The following is a 19,434-nucleotide window of genomic DNA, read 5'->3' on the forward strand; positions in this document are numbered from 1 at the left end:
AGAACTGTGTTTAGTGCTGAGCAATGTATTTTAAGAGGGATTGAAAGGGCCAATGCCAGGTTGGTCTGGATTGGACATCATGTGAGAACTGAGAAAAATGTGAAGTCTGAGGGAAGGTATGAAGAGGTGACCATACAGAAGAAACAGGGCCTTTCTGTCTAGTGTCATGTGTGCTATTTATAAACACATGTGGGTGACACACTTCTAACAATGAAATCCGTCCCTTGTGGGAGTGCTGAGTGGCTCTAACTCTGGAAGCAGTGGTTGGATAAAAATCGTATGACAATTATAAAAGGATTTGACACTAGAGAATTATAAAAGGATTTGGCCCACTAGGTGGGCCAACCCTGTCTCTAGCTCCAAGGCTATTTTCTAGCACGTATCTATTCTATTAAGGAGGAAATCACAATTCTAAACATTCTAAAGCTTCTAAACAAAATGATTCATTTTCTAACTTAATATGTGCATAATCTATCAGCACTCAATTTACCTTCTGAAATGGGTGAGGTCTTTGAACCCTCTGGAAGTCATGAGGAATCTTCCTCAACAGGTAGATTTGATAACAGTCCTATGCCTGTTCTGGAGGAAGCCACTGAGGCGAGGTGGGCCTCTGTCCCAGAGCTTTGAGTCAGGACAGAACTACGCAGTCCTGAGTCAGTGTGGAAATCAGGCTCTGCTGAACCCACAGGATTGCTGAGAACATTTAGGGAGGAGAGGGCAGGGACTACTCCTTCAGAGCCCTTCCAGGAAGTCCATCAACCACTTCTGTATAGCTGGGCTATTAGGGCTTTCTTGGGTCACAGTTCAAGGACTATGAAATCATGTGCCCAGGAGCCTATTCCAGGCTTTTTTAATAGCTGTGTTCTTTGCCATTAATGCTAAATCCTCTAGGGGTTTAAATTATAGAAGTGATGTGACTGCACATTAATTAAATATTAGAAATGACCACTGAGTACATCCTGTTTATTGTTTATGATTTACACGGAAAATGATGGACTGGGGTTGTTGAACAATAAACCAATCAATACATTTAGACCTGGGCTTTTGAAAACTTGCATTCCATTTTAACAGTTCATATATATTTAACAGCTTATATATAAATCCAAATCACAAATAATCTTAAGAGTTAGCTCAGAGATAAACAAGAAACACAATAGAAAACCACATGGATCTACCTTTAAATATCAGCATTCATATTACAAGGAAGAAAATGTTTAAAAAAAATAAAATTATTAGGTCAAGTCACTTAACATAGAGAAATAAGAGAAACAATATTTTTGTCAATATTTATACTTATTCCTAATTTACCTTCATATATTCTTAACTTTTCCAAAAGGATCCAAACAGTATTTCAGAGGATCAAACAATATTTTGGTATCTGACCTTTTCTACCTTTGTTTGTATCAACTTGTTACAATGAAAATCCTAAGATCTGAATTTTCTTAAAAAAATTTTTTTTAAGCCAACTCTTACTCAACTTTTCTCCTTCATAGCAGCTGTTTATAGATAGTAGGGAGCCAAGAATGAAGGATAGAAACAGATGGAAAGCAAAAAGTACAGTCGCTATCTTAAGTTCAGCTCTCAACACTACTGGCTGAGTTTGGAACCAAAACCTCTTAACAACTGGCAGATAATAGCTAAATCTTAACAGGCAAAGGAGAAATATTTTCTTTGGGACAGCTGCTACTAGGAGAAGAAAACTGATGTCCCTTAATACTGCCTACATATAATTTGTGGCTTACTACAGAGCAATCTGTAGCAATGTCAGTTTAACCAGTAAGCATCACAACTGATCAGTATTACTTAAAGGAAACAAACAACAAAAAAGAAACAAGAAAAAGAAAAGAAAAAAATAAAAAAAATCACACTAGCCACAAAGTTCCACAATATACACATGAGAATTAATTTTAATCTGATTTGACTCCTTGACACTAACTGATCATCAATGAAATATGGTATGGAAAGATCACAGAGTAGAAAACAAGCAAAGATTAGTTTATACAACAGTGACTATATACATCAGAAGGAAAACATGCTAGCTAATGCAACATTAAGGCCTGAATGTAAGCATTTCCAAAGTCACAGAAGCCCCAAAGAACCCCTAAATTACAAAGTCACCACATTACATGCATGCAATGTTCAATTTTGTTTTACCCATAAAAGGATACACAGTATTTTGCTGTAAATACCAGACACACATTTACAATATATGCAAAAATTAGAATGCAAGTGTTATGTTCCTTATATTTAAGCCTCAAATGTGCCAACAGTGAAAATTCATTTAAGAATGGAGAAAAGAGATGGAATATAAATACTCAGAGAAATTACACAAATAAAATGTAATTTTGCATTTGGGAAGCCATATAAATTTTCCTTTTACATGTCCAAACTAAATAATGTACTACTCAGATGGATGTACACTCACTACATGCTTTACAATTTTACTTGCTCAAATGTGGTATTCTAACACCTATCATTCTCGGTACTGATAGCAAATCACATCTGGAAGTTAAATATTATGTCCATCTTTGTACATATTTGCCTACTGGGTGTAATCACCTAAATGGAAAGCTGTGCAATCTTATTTTGGGATTATATAATTATGGATGACCCTAAAGGCCGAATTTCCCATAAAAACAACTAAGGAAAGCTCATTTCTTCACTTTTATAGAAGAATTGGAACAGAACTGTTTTATTAGAGGGCAAATCTGGGGTCAGGGTCTTCTTTTCCCTTTTAGAGAAAGGAAAGTAAGAAAGGAACCATGTTACATGTTCAGTTCTGCTCATAGTCACTAGGTTCATCATATAATCTACTCCCTTTTCACCCAGGGCTTAATTTGGTTTAATTCGAAACAACCCATTTTTATTATTTATTTCCAGGTGAATAATTTTATCAAAATAAATGAGTGTAAAGAAACAAACGCTGAAAATGTACTGTGAATAATCCTTGTTCAGGAATACTGTAAAGGAATAAATTATAACAAAGGTTTAGATATGTTGTAAAAAGACATGGCCAAATCTGTCCTATACCCCATCAATTTTATGCTTTATACAGATTGGTACAATTAACCTTCCAGTTTTTTAAGGATCAGATTTCCTCTTGGGCTACAACAGAATGAATGTTTAAACACTCTGATGCATGTTTTCAGACTTTCCAAAATATTTCAGAACCAAAATTACTTTAAACAAACTGTATCTAATATTTATAAATTTATAAACACACTTATTTATAAATTTATAAATTAAAAAACCAGTATTTATTTAACAAATGTGCCATGAATGTTCTCAAGAGTAACTGTAACCAGGCAGAAAGGGAGAAAGGATTTCATAAGGCCATCTAATTCACCTCATCATACCAAACACTGAGCACACTAGATTGTTCATAAGCTTTACTAACCTTACCGGAAGCACCAACCATAGTAAAACACTCATGCTTTGCTAACCTTACTTTAAGCACATCCACCATTTAGAAAAAGGAAAAAAAATTATTCTACTGTCTAACCATTCCAAGGGGAATTACGTTTAAGATTTTAAAATTTTGCGATGTTTAAGCCAAAATTTTGGCCTTGGTTTGGCATTCTAAAACGTCCTAATTTTAAACAAAGATGGAAGAGTAGACACCTTCCTAAAGAAACCACTCAGTATTAGGAACCAAGAGGTTCTGATGTAGCAAAAGCAAAGCGACCAATGAAAAAAGCATGTTTTAGAATTCTTTTTATTTCCAATGAAACCAAATTTTACTACTGTTGTGATCACAGTCTTCACATTTGATGCAAATAGGAGAGCTTAATTATAATCACTTAGTGGCAGTACTTCGGACAAAACCAATAATATGTGCCACATATATGATTATTTCTTCTGGAGAGAGTTAATTTGGTAAGCTTGACTTTACAATACCAACGTATTCAACAAAAGAAAATGGATGCACTGCTTCAACATTCAGCCTGAAAATGTTTAGTACTTTCTGTGAACCTAAATTTAGTTTAGAAAGGTTAATATTCTTCTTTCTAAACTATGGCATAGACTATATATAGCATTTTAAATTTATTTATATATAATTATTTGCACATCAGATTGAGAAGGAATTTGCAGATTGACTTTGACAGAGTGATGTCATTCAAGGGTTAAGGTTTAGGGGGCTTCCGCAGAGCTGTCGCCAGAAGGGGGGGCCTCCTGGTCAGGCTCGGAGGATGCAGCTGCCGATGCCTCGATGACGGCAGGTGGGAAGTGGCGGCGGCACACGGGGCATGTTCCCGACTGGAGGGGGAGGAAAACAAGGTCAGAGCCAAAGGAAGGGTCCTAACTGCCATATAATATCTTAGCAAAGAAGAAAAACCAGTATTGGTATCCTAAAAACAAATAAAAAAAACTTAAAAAACAAAACAAAACAAAACAAAAAAATCAATCAACTTCAAACCCACCCAATCCAGAGAGGCAAAATTGTGATGCTATTTCCTCTTTATCCCAATCAGATTCTAATTTCTTTGAGGGTGAATAGCGTCTCCTAATCGTGTTTGTACCTTTCAGGTCAGTCATCTTTCATTCAGGATTAACAGAGAGTCTACTACACTCCTTGCTCAGCACTGGTGCTACGGTGGAATGTGAGCAAGGAGTCACAGTGCATGTCCTCACCTGAACTGAATTAGCTTTATTATTTACTCCCATGATGCCTACATTAGAGAAACCACAGACCTGATTAATTCACATATTTGTTAACACCAAATCATCCCCTAGGACGGACTTCCCTTACATATACCGAAGTCTCAAGTGTATGTCAAAACAGATGGGCCTCAGACCTTTATTAGCCATCCTTTTGAAAAAGATATGGAGAGTGAAGTGCCTTCTAACTGATGAAAGAAATCAACTGTAGAGCTAGGAGGGAAGATGGGACAAGGAAAGCAGTCATACTGTGAGTACATCTTTGGACCAAAGATGACAGAGATGTGTCATCTGGTGATAGATTATCCCCTCAAGAATATGTTTTCTCCCCCAAAGAGACAGCCCTGATAGAAATCGCACTGTTGAACAAAGATTTGTATCTTGGGGATCTTTTCCCCAGAGGAAAGGCTTTTTCTTGACGGGAAAGAGACGAGGAGATTATTACTTGGGGTCATAGCCAAGTCAATGACAATTCAAAGCTGTACAACATATATAATGTTTACAATTCAAGAATTTAATTTAGCAAGCATTTATTGTGCACCTGCCATATGGTCTGGGCCTGAACAACATTTTAGAGTCAGATGAGTGTGGTCTCCATCCACCCCATACCAGCTGTGTAGCCTTGGATGAGTAAAAGTCACTGGAAAATGTGAGTAAGGATATGTCCCGCTATGTCCCAGAGTTATTGTGAGAATTAAATGAGAAAACACACAGGTCATGTACCAGTGCCTGACACATAGCAGGAACATTCAGATCCTTCTTCAGGCTTAGATACTACCATGAGAATTTAAATAAAGGGGATATGAAGGACAAAAAAGGTGGAATTTAAGCTGGCCCTACCTAGATCATCTAATCTTACAGATGGTACAGGGGGAAAACTATGCCAGCTAAGCAAACATAAACAAATGTACAGAGGAGTAAATGTAAACAGACAGACTGGGGGCTAGATCACAGAAGGCCTTGAAAGCCGAGAGAAACTTCAGATTTTATAATGGAATGGTGAACATTTCTGCATTGGATTTTACAAATCTTAAGTAGAACTCTGACAACCATGAAGTGGCAGTAGAACGGTAGCAAACAGCAAAGAAAGAGAAAGGAAAGAAAGGAGGAAGAAGGGGAGGGAAGAAGAAGGGGAAAAGGAAGGGAGTGGCTGTAGGGAAGAGAGGGCGTTATATCCCTATGTAAATAAGCTGTGAAAGTGATCTGGAAATTTCTACCTTACTGCCTGTAAACATACTTTATGTAAAAATAAGAGTGCACAGAGAGGATTTAAGTAAGACTCTTTTGTTCTCAAGTAATTCAAATGTAGTTAAAAATTACTGGGTAAATATTTAGGGAGAATATATATAGCTGGAACAGGAGGTACCTGGTAGGTTATTACATATTTCTCATATACATTTTCAAAGACAATGATCTGTATTAGCAGAATATCTGTATATTATTACAACACTTTGAGTAGTGCCAAAGGCTTTTTTTTTTTGCTTATGATGTTTTTGAAAACACAAATTTCAGGGATGTGATTAAAGATCTAATTAGCTTTATCCTAAAATGATTTTTTGATATTGAATCATTTCCAAAACTGATTAAATATGTCAAGCAATTAGTGGTCTATATTATTTTTTAGAAATGTTAGTAAAATAGTTTCATATTATCATTAATCTGTAATCACTAAGAGGTAATCAATTTTTAACACTTAATTAAAAAGTACTGCGAGTATGCAGCTGAATAAAATAGGCTTAAAAGATACGAACTATCATCATTAACTTTCAGGAGAACTATTAAAATATTAACTTCAAAAAGTAAAAATAAAACTCACTTTCTGTAGCCAAATTGAGACACAAGGTTTGTGAAAGAAATGGTGACAGGGAAGCTCTGTTGCTATATCATCCTTAATATACTCGCTGCAACAGATTGGACAGCACTGCTCCTGACCAATTGCTGAAAACAAAAAATACTCTGATCAATCCCACAGAGTTCAATTTTAATAAAACTGAAAATCAACATATTAACTCACAGATGATACTTATGATAGAAGAACCAATCTTCAAGAAAGTAACTGCCAAACATGTTTCTGTAATATACGACAATTCGGAATGTAATAAATATTCCTTTCGTAGAAAAGCTGGCTGGGGCACATTTGCTCCAGCCCACGACTTAGTAAGTTAAAAATATTCTACTAGGTGAAAGTTTGTCAGAATTTGGTTTCAGAGAAAAACTAATGAAAATTTCTAAGTCAGTATTTTATCTTTCACGTGGATTGAGAACATACTTACACATGCAACGTGTCATCTGACATCAGAGATTAACTCTGCCCTTACCAGTGTGGTCTTCAAGAACAAGGGTCTCTGGAAGACCATCAATGCTTTCCTTACTGGCTGGTGGATTGGCCACCTCAACATCCACTGCAAGAGACTCTAAATGTGCCAGGGCAGTCTGAAAAAGAGGTCACAGTTCCTTGTTAGGAAACACTTTAAAACAGTAACAAAACACTATTTTTTAAGGTATCTTTCAAAATTATATGCATCACTGTTCTTCCGCTGCAGTCCGTCCCTTTTGTCTCCTCCCAAAAGGAACCACCATCACACCAAAACAGCAAAACACACACCAAAAGAAGCACCGAACTCTTCACAAGATCAACAAAAATCTATCCCGTCTCAACAACCATCTACTTGCCCACCATTTTTGTATCTTCAGAAGAGTGGTTACCTCTTCCAACTTACGAGTTCCTGTGTGCAATCAGTAACATGAGAGAAAGTAAACACTTTTGGACAGGCTCAACCTTTGAAAGATAAGGTTACCAGATGATGCTCAAGGCAGAGGAGCAAATAATGTATTCCTGAACGGCTGTATCTATCAGTGGCATAGAATCAGCACACCCACATGACTAGTTCACTAACACTACTAGGTTATCTGGGATGTGAACTTTTATTAGGGCTTCGATGTCTATATAAAGCTACTATTCTAACAAGGATGAAAAGAAAAGAACAACAGATCATATGACCTCCTAGTATAATCTTTTGTGGCTTGATTAGCCCTTCCGACTACAATTAAATTAGAACTATAGGTGGGACTTGTATTCATGGTACCTAAAAGGGAGAAACCCAAATACCCATCAACAGATGAATGGATAAACCAAATGTGGTTGGTAAAGTATACAGTCAAATTCAGAGTATTATGATACTATAATGTGGTAATGCATCAACTGCTTGATACTAGTATAAAGATTAAAGGACAAGAGTTATCACTATAGCTACAATAATTTGTTTATGATATACAATATAAAAAGAGGTAAGTTGTAACAACAAAAATATAAAATGGAGGAATAAGAATAGAGTTTTTGTATGTAACATAAGTTTAGTTGTTATCAGTATAAAACAGAGTGTGAAGATATTTTATGTAAGCCTCATTGTAACCACAAAGCACAAATCTATGTTAGATTCACAAAAGATAAAGAGAAGGAAATCAAACAATACCACTATGGAAAATCGAATCACAAAAGAAGGCAGCAAGAGAGGGAGAAAGGAAAAAGAGAACTACAAAATAGCTAGACAACAATTAATAAGATGGTATTAGTTAAGTCCTTACTTATCAATAATTATTATAAATGTAAATGTACCAAATTCTCTAGGCAAAAGGCACAGAGTGGCTGGCTGGACTGAAAAAGCAAGACCCAATGATATGCTGCCTACAAGAGACCCACTTCAGCTTTAAGGACGCACAGGCTCAAAGTAAAGGGATGGAAAAAGAAATTCCATGCAAATGGAAACCAAAGAGAGCAGGGGTAGCTACATTTGTATCAGAAAAAAGAAACTTCAGGCCAAAAGTGGTAACAAGTGACAAAGAAGGTTATTTTTTAATGATAAAGGGTCAATTCATCAAGAGGATATAGTAATGACAAATAAACATGCACCCAACATTAGAGAACCTAAGTATATTAAGCAAATAAAAGCAGATCTGAAGTGAGATTATACAACAATAAATAACAGGAGGGCACTTTAATACCTCACTTTAAAGAATGGATCATCCAGATAGAAAATGAAAAAGAAAACATTAGACCTGAAGTATACTTTAGATAAAACAGATCTAAGAATATACAGAACATTCCATATAATAGCAACAGACTACACATTCTTCTCCAGTGCACACAAAACATTCTCTAGGATAGATCATATGACAGGTTACAAAACAAGTCTTACCAAATTTAAGAAGACTGAAATCATACCAACTCTCTTTCTGACCAAAATGGCAGGAAACAAAACAATCAACAATAGAAAGAAAATGGGAACATTTACAAATATGTGAAAATTAAACAACACACTCCAAACAACCAATGGGTAAAAGAAGAAATCAAAAAATATCTTGAAACAAAAGCAAATGGAAACATGTCAAAACTTATAGGATGAAGCAAAAGCAGTTCTGAGAGAATTTTATAGTAATAAATGCCTACATTAAAAAAAAAAAAGATCTCAAATAAACAACCTAACTTTACACTTTAAGGAAATAGAAAAAGAAAAACAAAGTCAAAAGTTGGCAGAAAGAAATAACAAACACTAGAGCAGAAATAAATGAAATAGAAATCAGAAAAATAATATAAAATATCAAAACTAAGAGCTGGTTTTTTGGAAAAAAAAACCAAAATGATAAATCTTTTAGTTAGACTAAAAAAGAAGACAAGACTCAAATAAAATGAGAAATGAAAGAAGAGAGGTTACAACTGACACTACAAAAATAACAAAGGATCGTAGGAGACTACCATGAATAATTATACACCAACAAACTGGATAACCCACAAGAAATGGATAGACTCCTAGAAACATACACAACATGCTGACACCAAGAAGAAATAGAAAATCTGAACAGACTAACATAAGTAAGACTATTCAATCAGTACTCAAAAATTTCCCAACAAAGAAAAGCCCAGGATCAGATGGTTTCCCTGGAAAATCCTATCAAACATTTAAAGAATTAAAGCCAATCCTTTCCAAGGTCTCAAACTCATTTTTTGAAGCCAGCATTATCTTGATGCCAAAGTCAGATTAGGACATAAGAAAGAAAATTACAGCCCAATAACCCTGATGAACAGAGATGTAAAAATCCTCAACTAAATACTAGCAAGCTGAACTCAACAGCACATGAAAAGGATCATACACCACAATTAAGTGGGATTTATCCCTGGATGCAAGAATGGCTGCAACATATGCAAATCAATAAATGTGATATACCACATTTATAGAGTAAGAGATAAAAATCATATGATCATCTTAATATATACAGAAAAAAAATTTGACAAAACATCATTCTTTCATGATAAAAGCTCTCAACAAATTAGGTATAGAAAGAATGTACCTCAACATAATCAAGCACCCATATATGACAAGACCAGAGCTAATATCATAAGCAACAGTGAGAGGCTGAAAGCTTTTCCTTTAAGATCAAGAACGCCCACTCTCACCACTCCTATTCAACACAGTACTGAAAGTCCTAGCCAGAGCCATCAGGCAGGAAAAGGAATAAAAAAGCATCCAAATTGGAAAGGTGTATTTGTTTGCAGATGTCATCTTTTATACCGAAAATCCTAAGGACTCCACCAAAAAGCTGTTAGGACTAATCAACAAATTCAGGGAAGCTGTATGGTACAAAATCAAGATAACAGAAATCAGTTGTGTTACTACACATTAACAATGAAGTATCTGAAATAGATAAAGAAAACAATTCCAATCACAATGCATCAAAAGCAATAAAATACTTAGGAATAAACTTAACCAAGAAGGTGAAAGATTCCATTTACTGAAAACTGAAAGATGTAGGAGACAAACATTAAAATGTCCATACTACCCAAAGCAATCTACAGATTTAATGCAATTCCTATCAAAATTTCAATGGCATTTTTCACAGAAATAGAAAAAAATCCTAAAATCTGTATGGAACCACTAAAGACTCTGAATGGCCAAAGCAAAGAACAAAGCTGGAGGCATCACTTTCTGATTTCAAACTGTGCTACAAAACTGTAGTAATCAAAAACAGTACGATACTGGCATAAAAACAGACACATAGACCAGTGGAACAGAATCAAGAACCTAGAAATAAATCCTGGCATATATGGACAATTAATATTTTTGACAAGGGAGCCAGGAATATTCACTGGGAAAGGATACTGTCTTCAATAAATGATACTGGAAAAACCGGATAATCACATGCAGAAGGATAACTGCATGCATGAAATTGGACCTCTACCTTAACGCCATTCACAAAAATTAACTCCAAATGGATTAAGGACTTAAACATAAGACCTGAAACCATAAAATGTCTAGAAGAAAACACTGGTGCTTGACAATGAGCTTGCCAATGATTTTTTGTGTATGACAACAAAAGCACAGCAACAATAACAAAAATAACTAAGTGGACTACATTAAAAAGCTCTACATGACAAAAGAAACCAGTAACAAAATGAAAAGCTAAACTAGAGTGGAGGAAAATTTTGCAAATCATATCTGATAAGGCGTTGATATCTGAAACATATAAGGAATTCATACAACTCAGTAAAAAAAAAAAAATGATTTTAAAAATGGGTAGAGGAAATGAACATTTTCCCGAAGAAGACATACAAACGAGTAAGTACATGAAAAGATGCTCAGCATCACTAATCATCAAAGAAAGGCAAATCAAAATCACGAGGTATCACTTCACAACTGTTACAATGGCTATCACCAAAAAAACAAGAAATAGCCAAGTGTTGGCAAAGATGTGGAGAAAAGGGAACCCCTTGGGGACTGGTGGTGGGAACGTAAACTGGTACAGACAACAGTATAAAAGTTCCTCCAAAAATTAATAGGACTGCCATATGATCCAACAATTTCACTTCCGAGTATATACCTGAAGAAAATGAAATCAGGATCTTGAAGAGGTATCTGCACTCCCACGTTCACTGCAGTATTACTCACAATAGCCAAGACAGAGAAACAGCCTAAGTGTCCATCAACGAATGAATGGAGAAAGATGAGGTACCTATATATACACACCGGAATATTATTCAGCCATAAGAAAGGAAAAAAAAAATCCTAAGAGAAATAAGTCAGACAGAGAACGTAAGTACCGTATCATATAACTTAAATGTGGAATCTGAAAAACCTGAACTCACAGAAACAGAGAGCAGAATGGTGAGGAGTAGGGGAAGCGGGGAGATGGTGGCCAACACTTCCAGTTATAAGATGAATAAATTCTGGGGATCTAATGTATAACATGGTGATATAATTAACAATACTGTATTATATACCTGAAAGTTTCTGAGAGTAAAAGTCTTAAATGTTCTTACAAGAAAGAAATGGAAATTATGTGAGGTGATGGAGGTGTTAACTAACCCTAAAGTGATAATCATTTTGCTCTATGTAAGTGTGTCAAACCAACACTCTGTATACCTTAAACTTATACAATGCTATATGTCACTTAAACCTCAATAAAGCTGAGAAAAATGTGGTATATACATACAATGAAATATTATTCAGCTTTCGAAAGGAAATTCTGACACATGCCACAATACGGATGAACCTCTAAAGCATATGCTAAGTGAAATGAACTAGACACAGAAGGATAAATACAGTATGACTCCACTCAACTGAGGTACCTAAAGTAGTAAAACTCACAGAGACGTGAAGTAGAACGGTGGCTGCCATGGGTTGGGGAGAGGAGGGAGTAGGGAGTTACTGTTTACTATGTACTTAATGCTACTTAACTGTACACTCAATAATGGTTAGAGGGATAAATTTCACATTACGTGTATGTTACCAAAATAAAAAGCAAACTGGGCCTCCCATGTAGGAGGAGGATTCTGCCTGACGGTTAACATTGCCCTCTCTTGGATGGCAGACATAACCTTTGGTATTCTCTTCAGGATTTAGCCCAGATAATCTCACAATGAATTGTCTTTCCAAATAGGATTTGAGATGACTTACAGTAGAGGATAGGGCCAAGGCCTAAGCAAAGTCAGAACTAAAAAAGGAGAAAGCAAAAAAGGTTCATCATAAGAGTTAGTAAATATAGTTACTAATACTGAACACCAATTTGACTCTGAATTTGCACAGACTGCAAAAAGAAAAATGGTGTGCCAGAAAAGGAATTACTGACACCAAATTCACCTTTCATTTCTGTTCTGTTAAAACAGATCTGGGCCTTTTGAGTATTTTTCTCTTGTTGGCCAGCATGACCTTAGGTTTTGTCAGTAGAGGGCTCTAGAGAGCTCTCACAGAAGGACTTTGCTTCTTGGTTCTAGTGGGCTTGCTGGCCAGGCCCTAGTAGCGTTGTTAAGGGTTCCCTGTGGTGGACTTCTGCATCACAGATGACTTCTCCAGCATGAGGCTCCTCCAGTGTGAGTGGCTTCTCCAGCGCCCGGCTCCAGAAGCACATGCCATTTCTCCAGAGCCTGACAAATGCAGTATAAGGTAGCCAGCAGCCTCCCCTGGCACCTATCTTGGGTGGCTTTGCAGCGGTGTGCTTCCAGTTAGTCACCTCCCTATGAACAGTTTCTCTAGCACTCCAGAGGGCAGATTTCCAGCAAGTTCGGCCAGCAGAGCCACACAAGCACTTCTCCAAGAGCCATGGCTGTGCCCTCCCCAACACTCTGGATCTCAGCCCGGGGCGGAGGCTGGGGTGGGGTGTGTGTGTGCTCTATCTCCGTCCTAAGATTATTCCGTAAAGCTGCTATTCCTGCTCCCGGCCAACAGGATGGAACGTTATCAATCCAAAGCCTGATTACAAATAATCACATTAATCACAATCAAACTACCACTGCGGTCCCTTGCAATGAAGTGCAAACGAATACATGTGTCTTGGGAGCCCAGGTGCCTGCTGCACTTGACCTTATGGCAATAATGACTATAAAATCTAATGTGGGATGGGATCCTTTAGAGTACCCCTGCTCACATACGAAGATAAAAAGACAAACTCGGGCCCATTAACTCTCAGAGCCAGGTACCATGTAAGAATCACAGATTCCATGATAGCCCTAGAACAAACATCTTACCTCTGAAAATCAAACACAAAATGTAATTGTGTGAACTGCTGAATGAAAATGAGAGTTTAATTTTGTCTTGTCAAGTTTCTCAAAAGTTGTATCACTGATTGGTTCAATCAGGAATCTGATACTTAAAATGGGAACATCTGGTTGGACTCAGAGGAAACAGACTATTTTGAATTCCCAAGTCACTCAGAGCCTCCTTTTTTCAGTAGTGCTTCTATGTACCCTCCACAGACCAGCTTTCCTCAACTTGAGAATCCTGTGATAATCTCGCTTGGAGTGGACATCTCGTATGCTCAACAGTGAAGTTATCAGAAAACGACAACATCCAAAAAAAGGGGCAGGATGACTGAGAACACATACTCTTCAGGAATGTAGGTTCAGGTCACTCCACCAAGTAAAGAATCCTAACCAGCTGAGATTCTTGCTGAAGGCACAGAGAACATGGAATGGGTTCCCGAAGAAGGAAACCACAGCTATCAATTATAGCCTGTGACCAAATATAAAAACAAGGACTAGTAGGTTTTGCATATTTTCTATCTGCTTGTTCTGTGTTTATTTGTATCTGCTAACCATTTTCTTTCTCTCTCCTTCTCATTTTTATTTCATATAGCAGTTAACTTTACAGTTTAATCTTTATGTAAGAGAATATTCAATGTGCCTGACAGAACTTGTAGAGTAATTAATATTTAGTGATGGATATAATGACCCTTGGGAATCTGTTCATCTGCTCATTCTTGAGAAAGGGTGAAAACTTCATTTTAAGAATAGCTATATCTCATTAGGTGGAATAGTTGCATTGCTGTTGAAAGGAGTTCAAATGTGTGTAGAAAGGTGTATATGGGATCCAGTTCCCATATACAGGTGTATATGGTTCTCCAGTTATCAATTACTGCTCCTCAAATCTAAATTCACTATTTTTGCCAGCTCTGTGAAATGGATTTGGGCTATTTTTTTCCTCTGATAGCTGTCACACCGTTAATTAAACTTTGTTCATCGAAGATGCTGCAGAGACACTGCAGAAGGAAAACGGCTTTGCTTCTAATCCCAGTGTGCCTGCTTGACACAGGCTCCCATGGTATGCATGGTTTTCTCCAGCAGCAGATTTCTGCAATACCCACAGTTTCTCCAGCATCTAGCTCTTGTAATGCATGCTGCTAGCAGAGCTTGGTGGCCAGTAGCTTCCCCCAGCATCCACCCTGGACAATTCTGTAGCACAGTGCTTCCGGTTAGACATCTCCCTATAAATAGCTTTCCCTGGCAGCACCCCAGGGCTGATTTCCAGCAAGTTCTGCCAGTGCAGCACTACAGTGACTTCTCTGCCATTCAGCAAGCCACAGCTGTGCCATCTCCATCAAAGTGTGAATCCCAGCCCTGGAGTAGATTGGGGATTCTTTCTTAGGTGATCTGAGCCGGACATGTGGTGGCCATTCCTTATATGTGCTTTTTCTATATTCTTTAGAAATATCTTTATTCCTTACTAAGTAAATCCTTGTTACTCTAATCCCCCAATTATAGTTAACAATTCTTTAACCTTTCCCATCAGGAAACAGAAAATGGAAAGTAATAGCCTATTACTTGTCCCTTCTTTCTCATATAACTATAATCATGAATCTCCTCCGATTCCCTGTGTACTTCTCAAGACAGACTGTAAGTATCCATCTAGTACCACACATTAAAAAAACAGGGGGATACTATTTATAGCAAGTTCCATTTTTGGTAGGATACTTACACTTTGATACATGTTTGTCTCAATAGGTTCATTATTCCTTTCTGATGATTATCTGCACATATGCAGTGCTAATACATACCCGGAATTTCACATATGTAAAAATAATTTATTGGCTTGGTGCTGACAAATACTTAAGGTGATCTGGAGTCACTTATAAGCAACAAGAGCAAGAGAGACTGCTTTAAAAACACTGCTATGAAAATCCATAAAAATACAAAAATCTATACCTCAGGCAGTATAATATATTTTCCTAAGTTAGCCAAGTGTTAGAAAGACAACAAGATAGACTAAATAGCACAACTGGAATATACTTAGGTTTAAAGTAGCATAATCTTTTGTCAGTACAAAATTTAGTTTTTAAAGAATAAAACACAATTTAGTTTTGGAAGAATGAAGATTTGTAACAAGTGATTTAATACTGATTATGAATATCACTGAACCAGATTTGCTAGATGATTACCACCTGTTTGACTGATCTGATCTTTCAATACAGCCATTTATTGAGAGCTTACACTGCACCAGCTATTTTACTAAGTGCTTTAACATAATGTCACAATGATCCATAAGGTAAATTTTATTATTCCCAATTTGTAGAAGAGGACCTGAAACTTAAGGTTAAATGAACGGTGCAAGGTCACACAGCCTAAATGAATCTATCTAACTCAAAAGCACATGCTCTTACCTCACGTACTACTTTCCTAAAGCCAGTGTATATGAGGTGCTCTGTAAGTGTGTAAAGACTTTCCAGAGGTCCATGGGTATGGAGAGTCTTAAGAGACTCAATTTCAATTCAGTTAACTTTCTTTCATAACCTTTCCTCAAACTAATCTTCCTAAAAATGTACCTGCATCAAAGTACCATGCTGGTTCTCAGTTACCATATTCTTTTTTATATTAACCTTTTCCTCACTTTATAAATAAAAGCATACTTCTTACCCATTCAAAGGGACAATCTGAAATACTGGGGTCAAACTGAAGTAATGACTGAATAACATTTTTGTAGGTAGGTTCCAGTCATCTGCTTTCAAAAAAAATTGGAGGATCTAGACAATCTGTCAAGTTGATGTGATTCTGGCAATATCTCAGAAAAACTAAGTGACATTGCTATGATAAACTCCTTCCATCCCCATCAATTTATTATGTGAATAAGGTTTCTCAAGCTTACATTCATAAAGATGAAAAACAAAATTGATGTTGAGCTATATCTCATTTTAGGAAAAAATAGAATTCACTCATAAACGTAATAAGGAAGGAAAAAAGTCTCCCTCTATCTCATTAAGAAATACATTTCTGGTCAAATTTTACTTTATGTTTCAATATTTATCAACATTTATAAATTTGTTTTTATTAACTGGATTCTACAAACAATTTTAACTCAGTCTAAGTCAATTTTTTTATATTTAATTTTTTTAAGATTTTTATTTATTCATTTGAAACACACAGAGAGAGAGAGAGAGAGAGAGAGAGCGAGCGAGCGCGAGCATGAGCAGGGAGAGAGGCAGAGGGAGAGGGAGAAGCAGGCTCCTTGCTGAGCCAGGAGCCGGATGCGGGGCTCGATCCCAGGACCCCGGGATCATGACCTGAGCTGAAGGCAGACGCTTAACCATCTGAGCCACCCAGGTGCCCCTGTATTTAAATTCTTGAACATGTTTTTATTGCTAAGAGGTATGAAAGGGTAAACAATATTGTTTAGAGTTTATGCTAAAAAATTTTAGATGTCAACATAAATGTGCAAAGGGAAATATTTTTTTCAAAACTGGTTCGGAGTAAAAAGCTTTATTATCATTGTATCAAACAGTTAAAGATCTTAAATATTTTGTCCTGTTCGTATTCAAATTTGAAACAAGATATGAGGCAAATGTTTATTGTCAATATTTTCACCAAAAGCCTCTATCTGGAAAAACAGATCAGTCTGGTATTAGGAAAATAACAGAAATGAAAACAACCAATGCTGCAAAGAGATCAGGCTGCTTGAGAAAAAAACAAACAAAAGCACACAGTTTGTCTTATTAGTTGTTTTTGTTTCATTTAAAGAACGCTGTTAAATATTATAAATTATTTCAGCTTCATTTTTCAAAATGATTAAATAACTGAATACCAGACACAGAAAAATAGATTTCTAGAGAGTGATAAGAAGATGGAACTATACCGATTGTCAACTGAATTCAAATAAAATAAAGCAGAGCACTAAATCTGAGGAAGTTGCTAAGCTGTAGTGAAGGGAGACACTTAGCAGCCCATTAGTCAGATGCAGGAGGACAGATGGGTCAGAATGACCCGTCACTGGGTTCCCTAAGAGCAGCAGCCAACACTGCGGGGACTCTAAGTTTTGGCCGCTCTGCTAGTGCCTTTACATGGTATGACCCCCACCAATCCGACCAATCTTTCTGCTAGAAGCCAATCAAATGTCACATTTCCTACTGGTAACAAATAATAAAACTTCTATTTTAATTCTCAAAATTTCTTTTTAAAGATATCTCTATACTGTAGGAGATCATAAACCACTAGCATACTAATGGGAAAAACTGTGTAAGCACTGTGAAACCAGACTCTAGGATGTATATATTCCATCGTGGTCACTTAAAATTTAACTCAAGGAAGTTAGTGATCCTTCATCTTTATATATTATATGTCTGATACAAGCTATTACACTGTGCCACTATTTCATGTGTCGAATTTAGTAAGGCAAGGAATAATCTGGGAAAAGTCCTAAGTGTATTGTCTTATGATGTTCTTTCTGACTTTTCTCCTAGTACACATCCTGCTATGGTTACTTTAAAAAAAAGATACACCAAACAAATCATATAACTGATCAACGTTCTCCATGGAAGATTACACACATGTAAAAAAAGTGATGTCGGGCGCCTGGGTGGCTCAGTTGGTTAAGCGACTGCCTTCGGCTCAGGTCATGATCCTGGAGTCCCGGGATCGAGTCCCGCATCGGGCTCCCTGCTCAGCAGGGAGTCTGCTTCTCCCTCTGACCCTCTCCCCTCTCATGCTCTCTCTCTATCTCATTCTCTCTCTCAAATAAATAAATAAAATCTTTAAAAAAAAAAAAAGTGATGTCAAGGCAAAGCTACCTTAAGTGTGTGTCTGTGTAGACAGATAGGTCGTTCTATCTACCTAAACTACCTACTCTCTAAATTATGAATGGACTTTCTAACCTCAGAAAATTTCAAGATAAAATGCTATTATAATGTCCCTGAAAGTTCTCTCATTCATTTTTGTTCTCTTACTTTTGACTCATTCAATTATTTTTCTACTTTGGAAATCATTTCAGAAATAGTAACTTAAAAGATGTCTAATAATGAAATCCACTAGTGCAGTGGAAGTTCCCAAACATGAAAAGTTTGGACTTCTCACCTTAGGCAAATACAAGTAAGCACTTGTGCTTTAGTCAAATAAGGAAAAGAAGGCAAGACAAAACTTTGTGCCACACTTATTTATGTACATGGAGATAATGGGAGTAAAATGTCTAACTTCGTTAAGCAGCAAGGTAGTACTCAGAAGCCATGAGGACAAAAAAAAAGTGATTTGTAATATATCCTTAGAGATCTTCAATTTCATTTCATAAATACACCTGTGTGTGTATATAAAAAATATTCAGATTTACAGACCCAGATAATTCAATAAAGGAAAAGTGCATTTTCTAAATGCAAGCAAAACATTTTCTATTCCGCACTAACTAGGAAATACTGCAAATTCTAGGCAAATTGGCAGAACATCTAGAGTAATTTATATACATATACTAGTGGCAATCACTATTCAGTAAATGTTACTGATGAAAAATTATTCACCTCTTCTTAAAAGCAGTTAAAAAAACCTTTAATTTTTATAATTTTGCGTCCCACCAACTTATATATGAGCATTAGAGAGTCACTAAAATACCTCCATAGCCTGGGCTAAGCGTTCTTCCAGTGCCATGTAGGTGAGGAACTGAGGATCCACATAAGAAATCGCTTCAGCAACTCCTAGTCCATCTGCAAAGCCATCAAACAGGCTGAGAAAAAAAAACAAAAACAAAAACCATGATT

General features: G+C 36.5%; 1 protein-coding gene across 1 annotated transcript in view; it reads right to left on the reverse strand.

The window, feature by feature from the left end:
* Positions 1–942: 942 nt before the first annotated feature.
* PJA2 (praja ring finger ubiquitin ligase 2) overlaps positions 943–19,434 on the reverse strand; it is a 70,753-nt gene continuing 52,261 nt past the window's right edge. Inside the window, exons 7-10 of the mRNA XM_028102723.2 lie at positions 19,289–19,400; positions 6,978–7,092; positions 6,476–6,597; positions 943–4,257 (exon numbers count right to left, since the gene is read on the reverse strand). Of these exons, the coding sequence (XP_027958524.1) occupies positions 4,132–4,257; positions 6,476–6,597; positions 6,978–7,092; positions 19,289–19,400 (475 nt within the window). The 3' untranslated portion in view covers positions 943–4,131. The remainder of the gene's footprint in view (positions 4,258–6,475; positions 6,598–6,977; positions 7,093–19,288; positions 19,401–19,434) is intronic.

This window comes from Eumetopias jubatus, unplaced genomic scaffold (genome assembly GCF_037043125.1).
Source record: "Eumetopias jubatus isolate StellerSeaLion01/CBP00866 unplaced genomic scaffold, mEumJub1_p1.0 scaffold_5, whole genome shotgun sequence".
Taxonomy (NCBI): domain Eukaryota; kingdom Metazoa; phylum Chordata; class Mammalia; order Carnivora; family Otariidae; genus Eumetopias; species Eumetopias jubatus.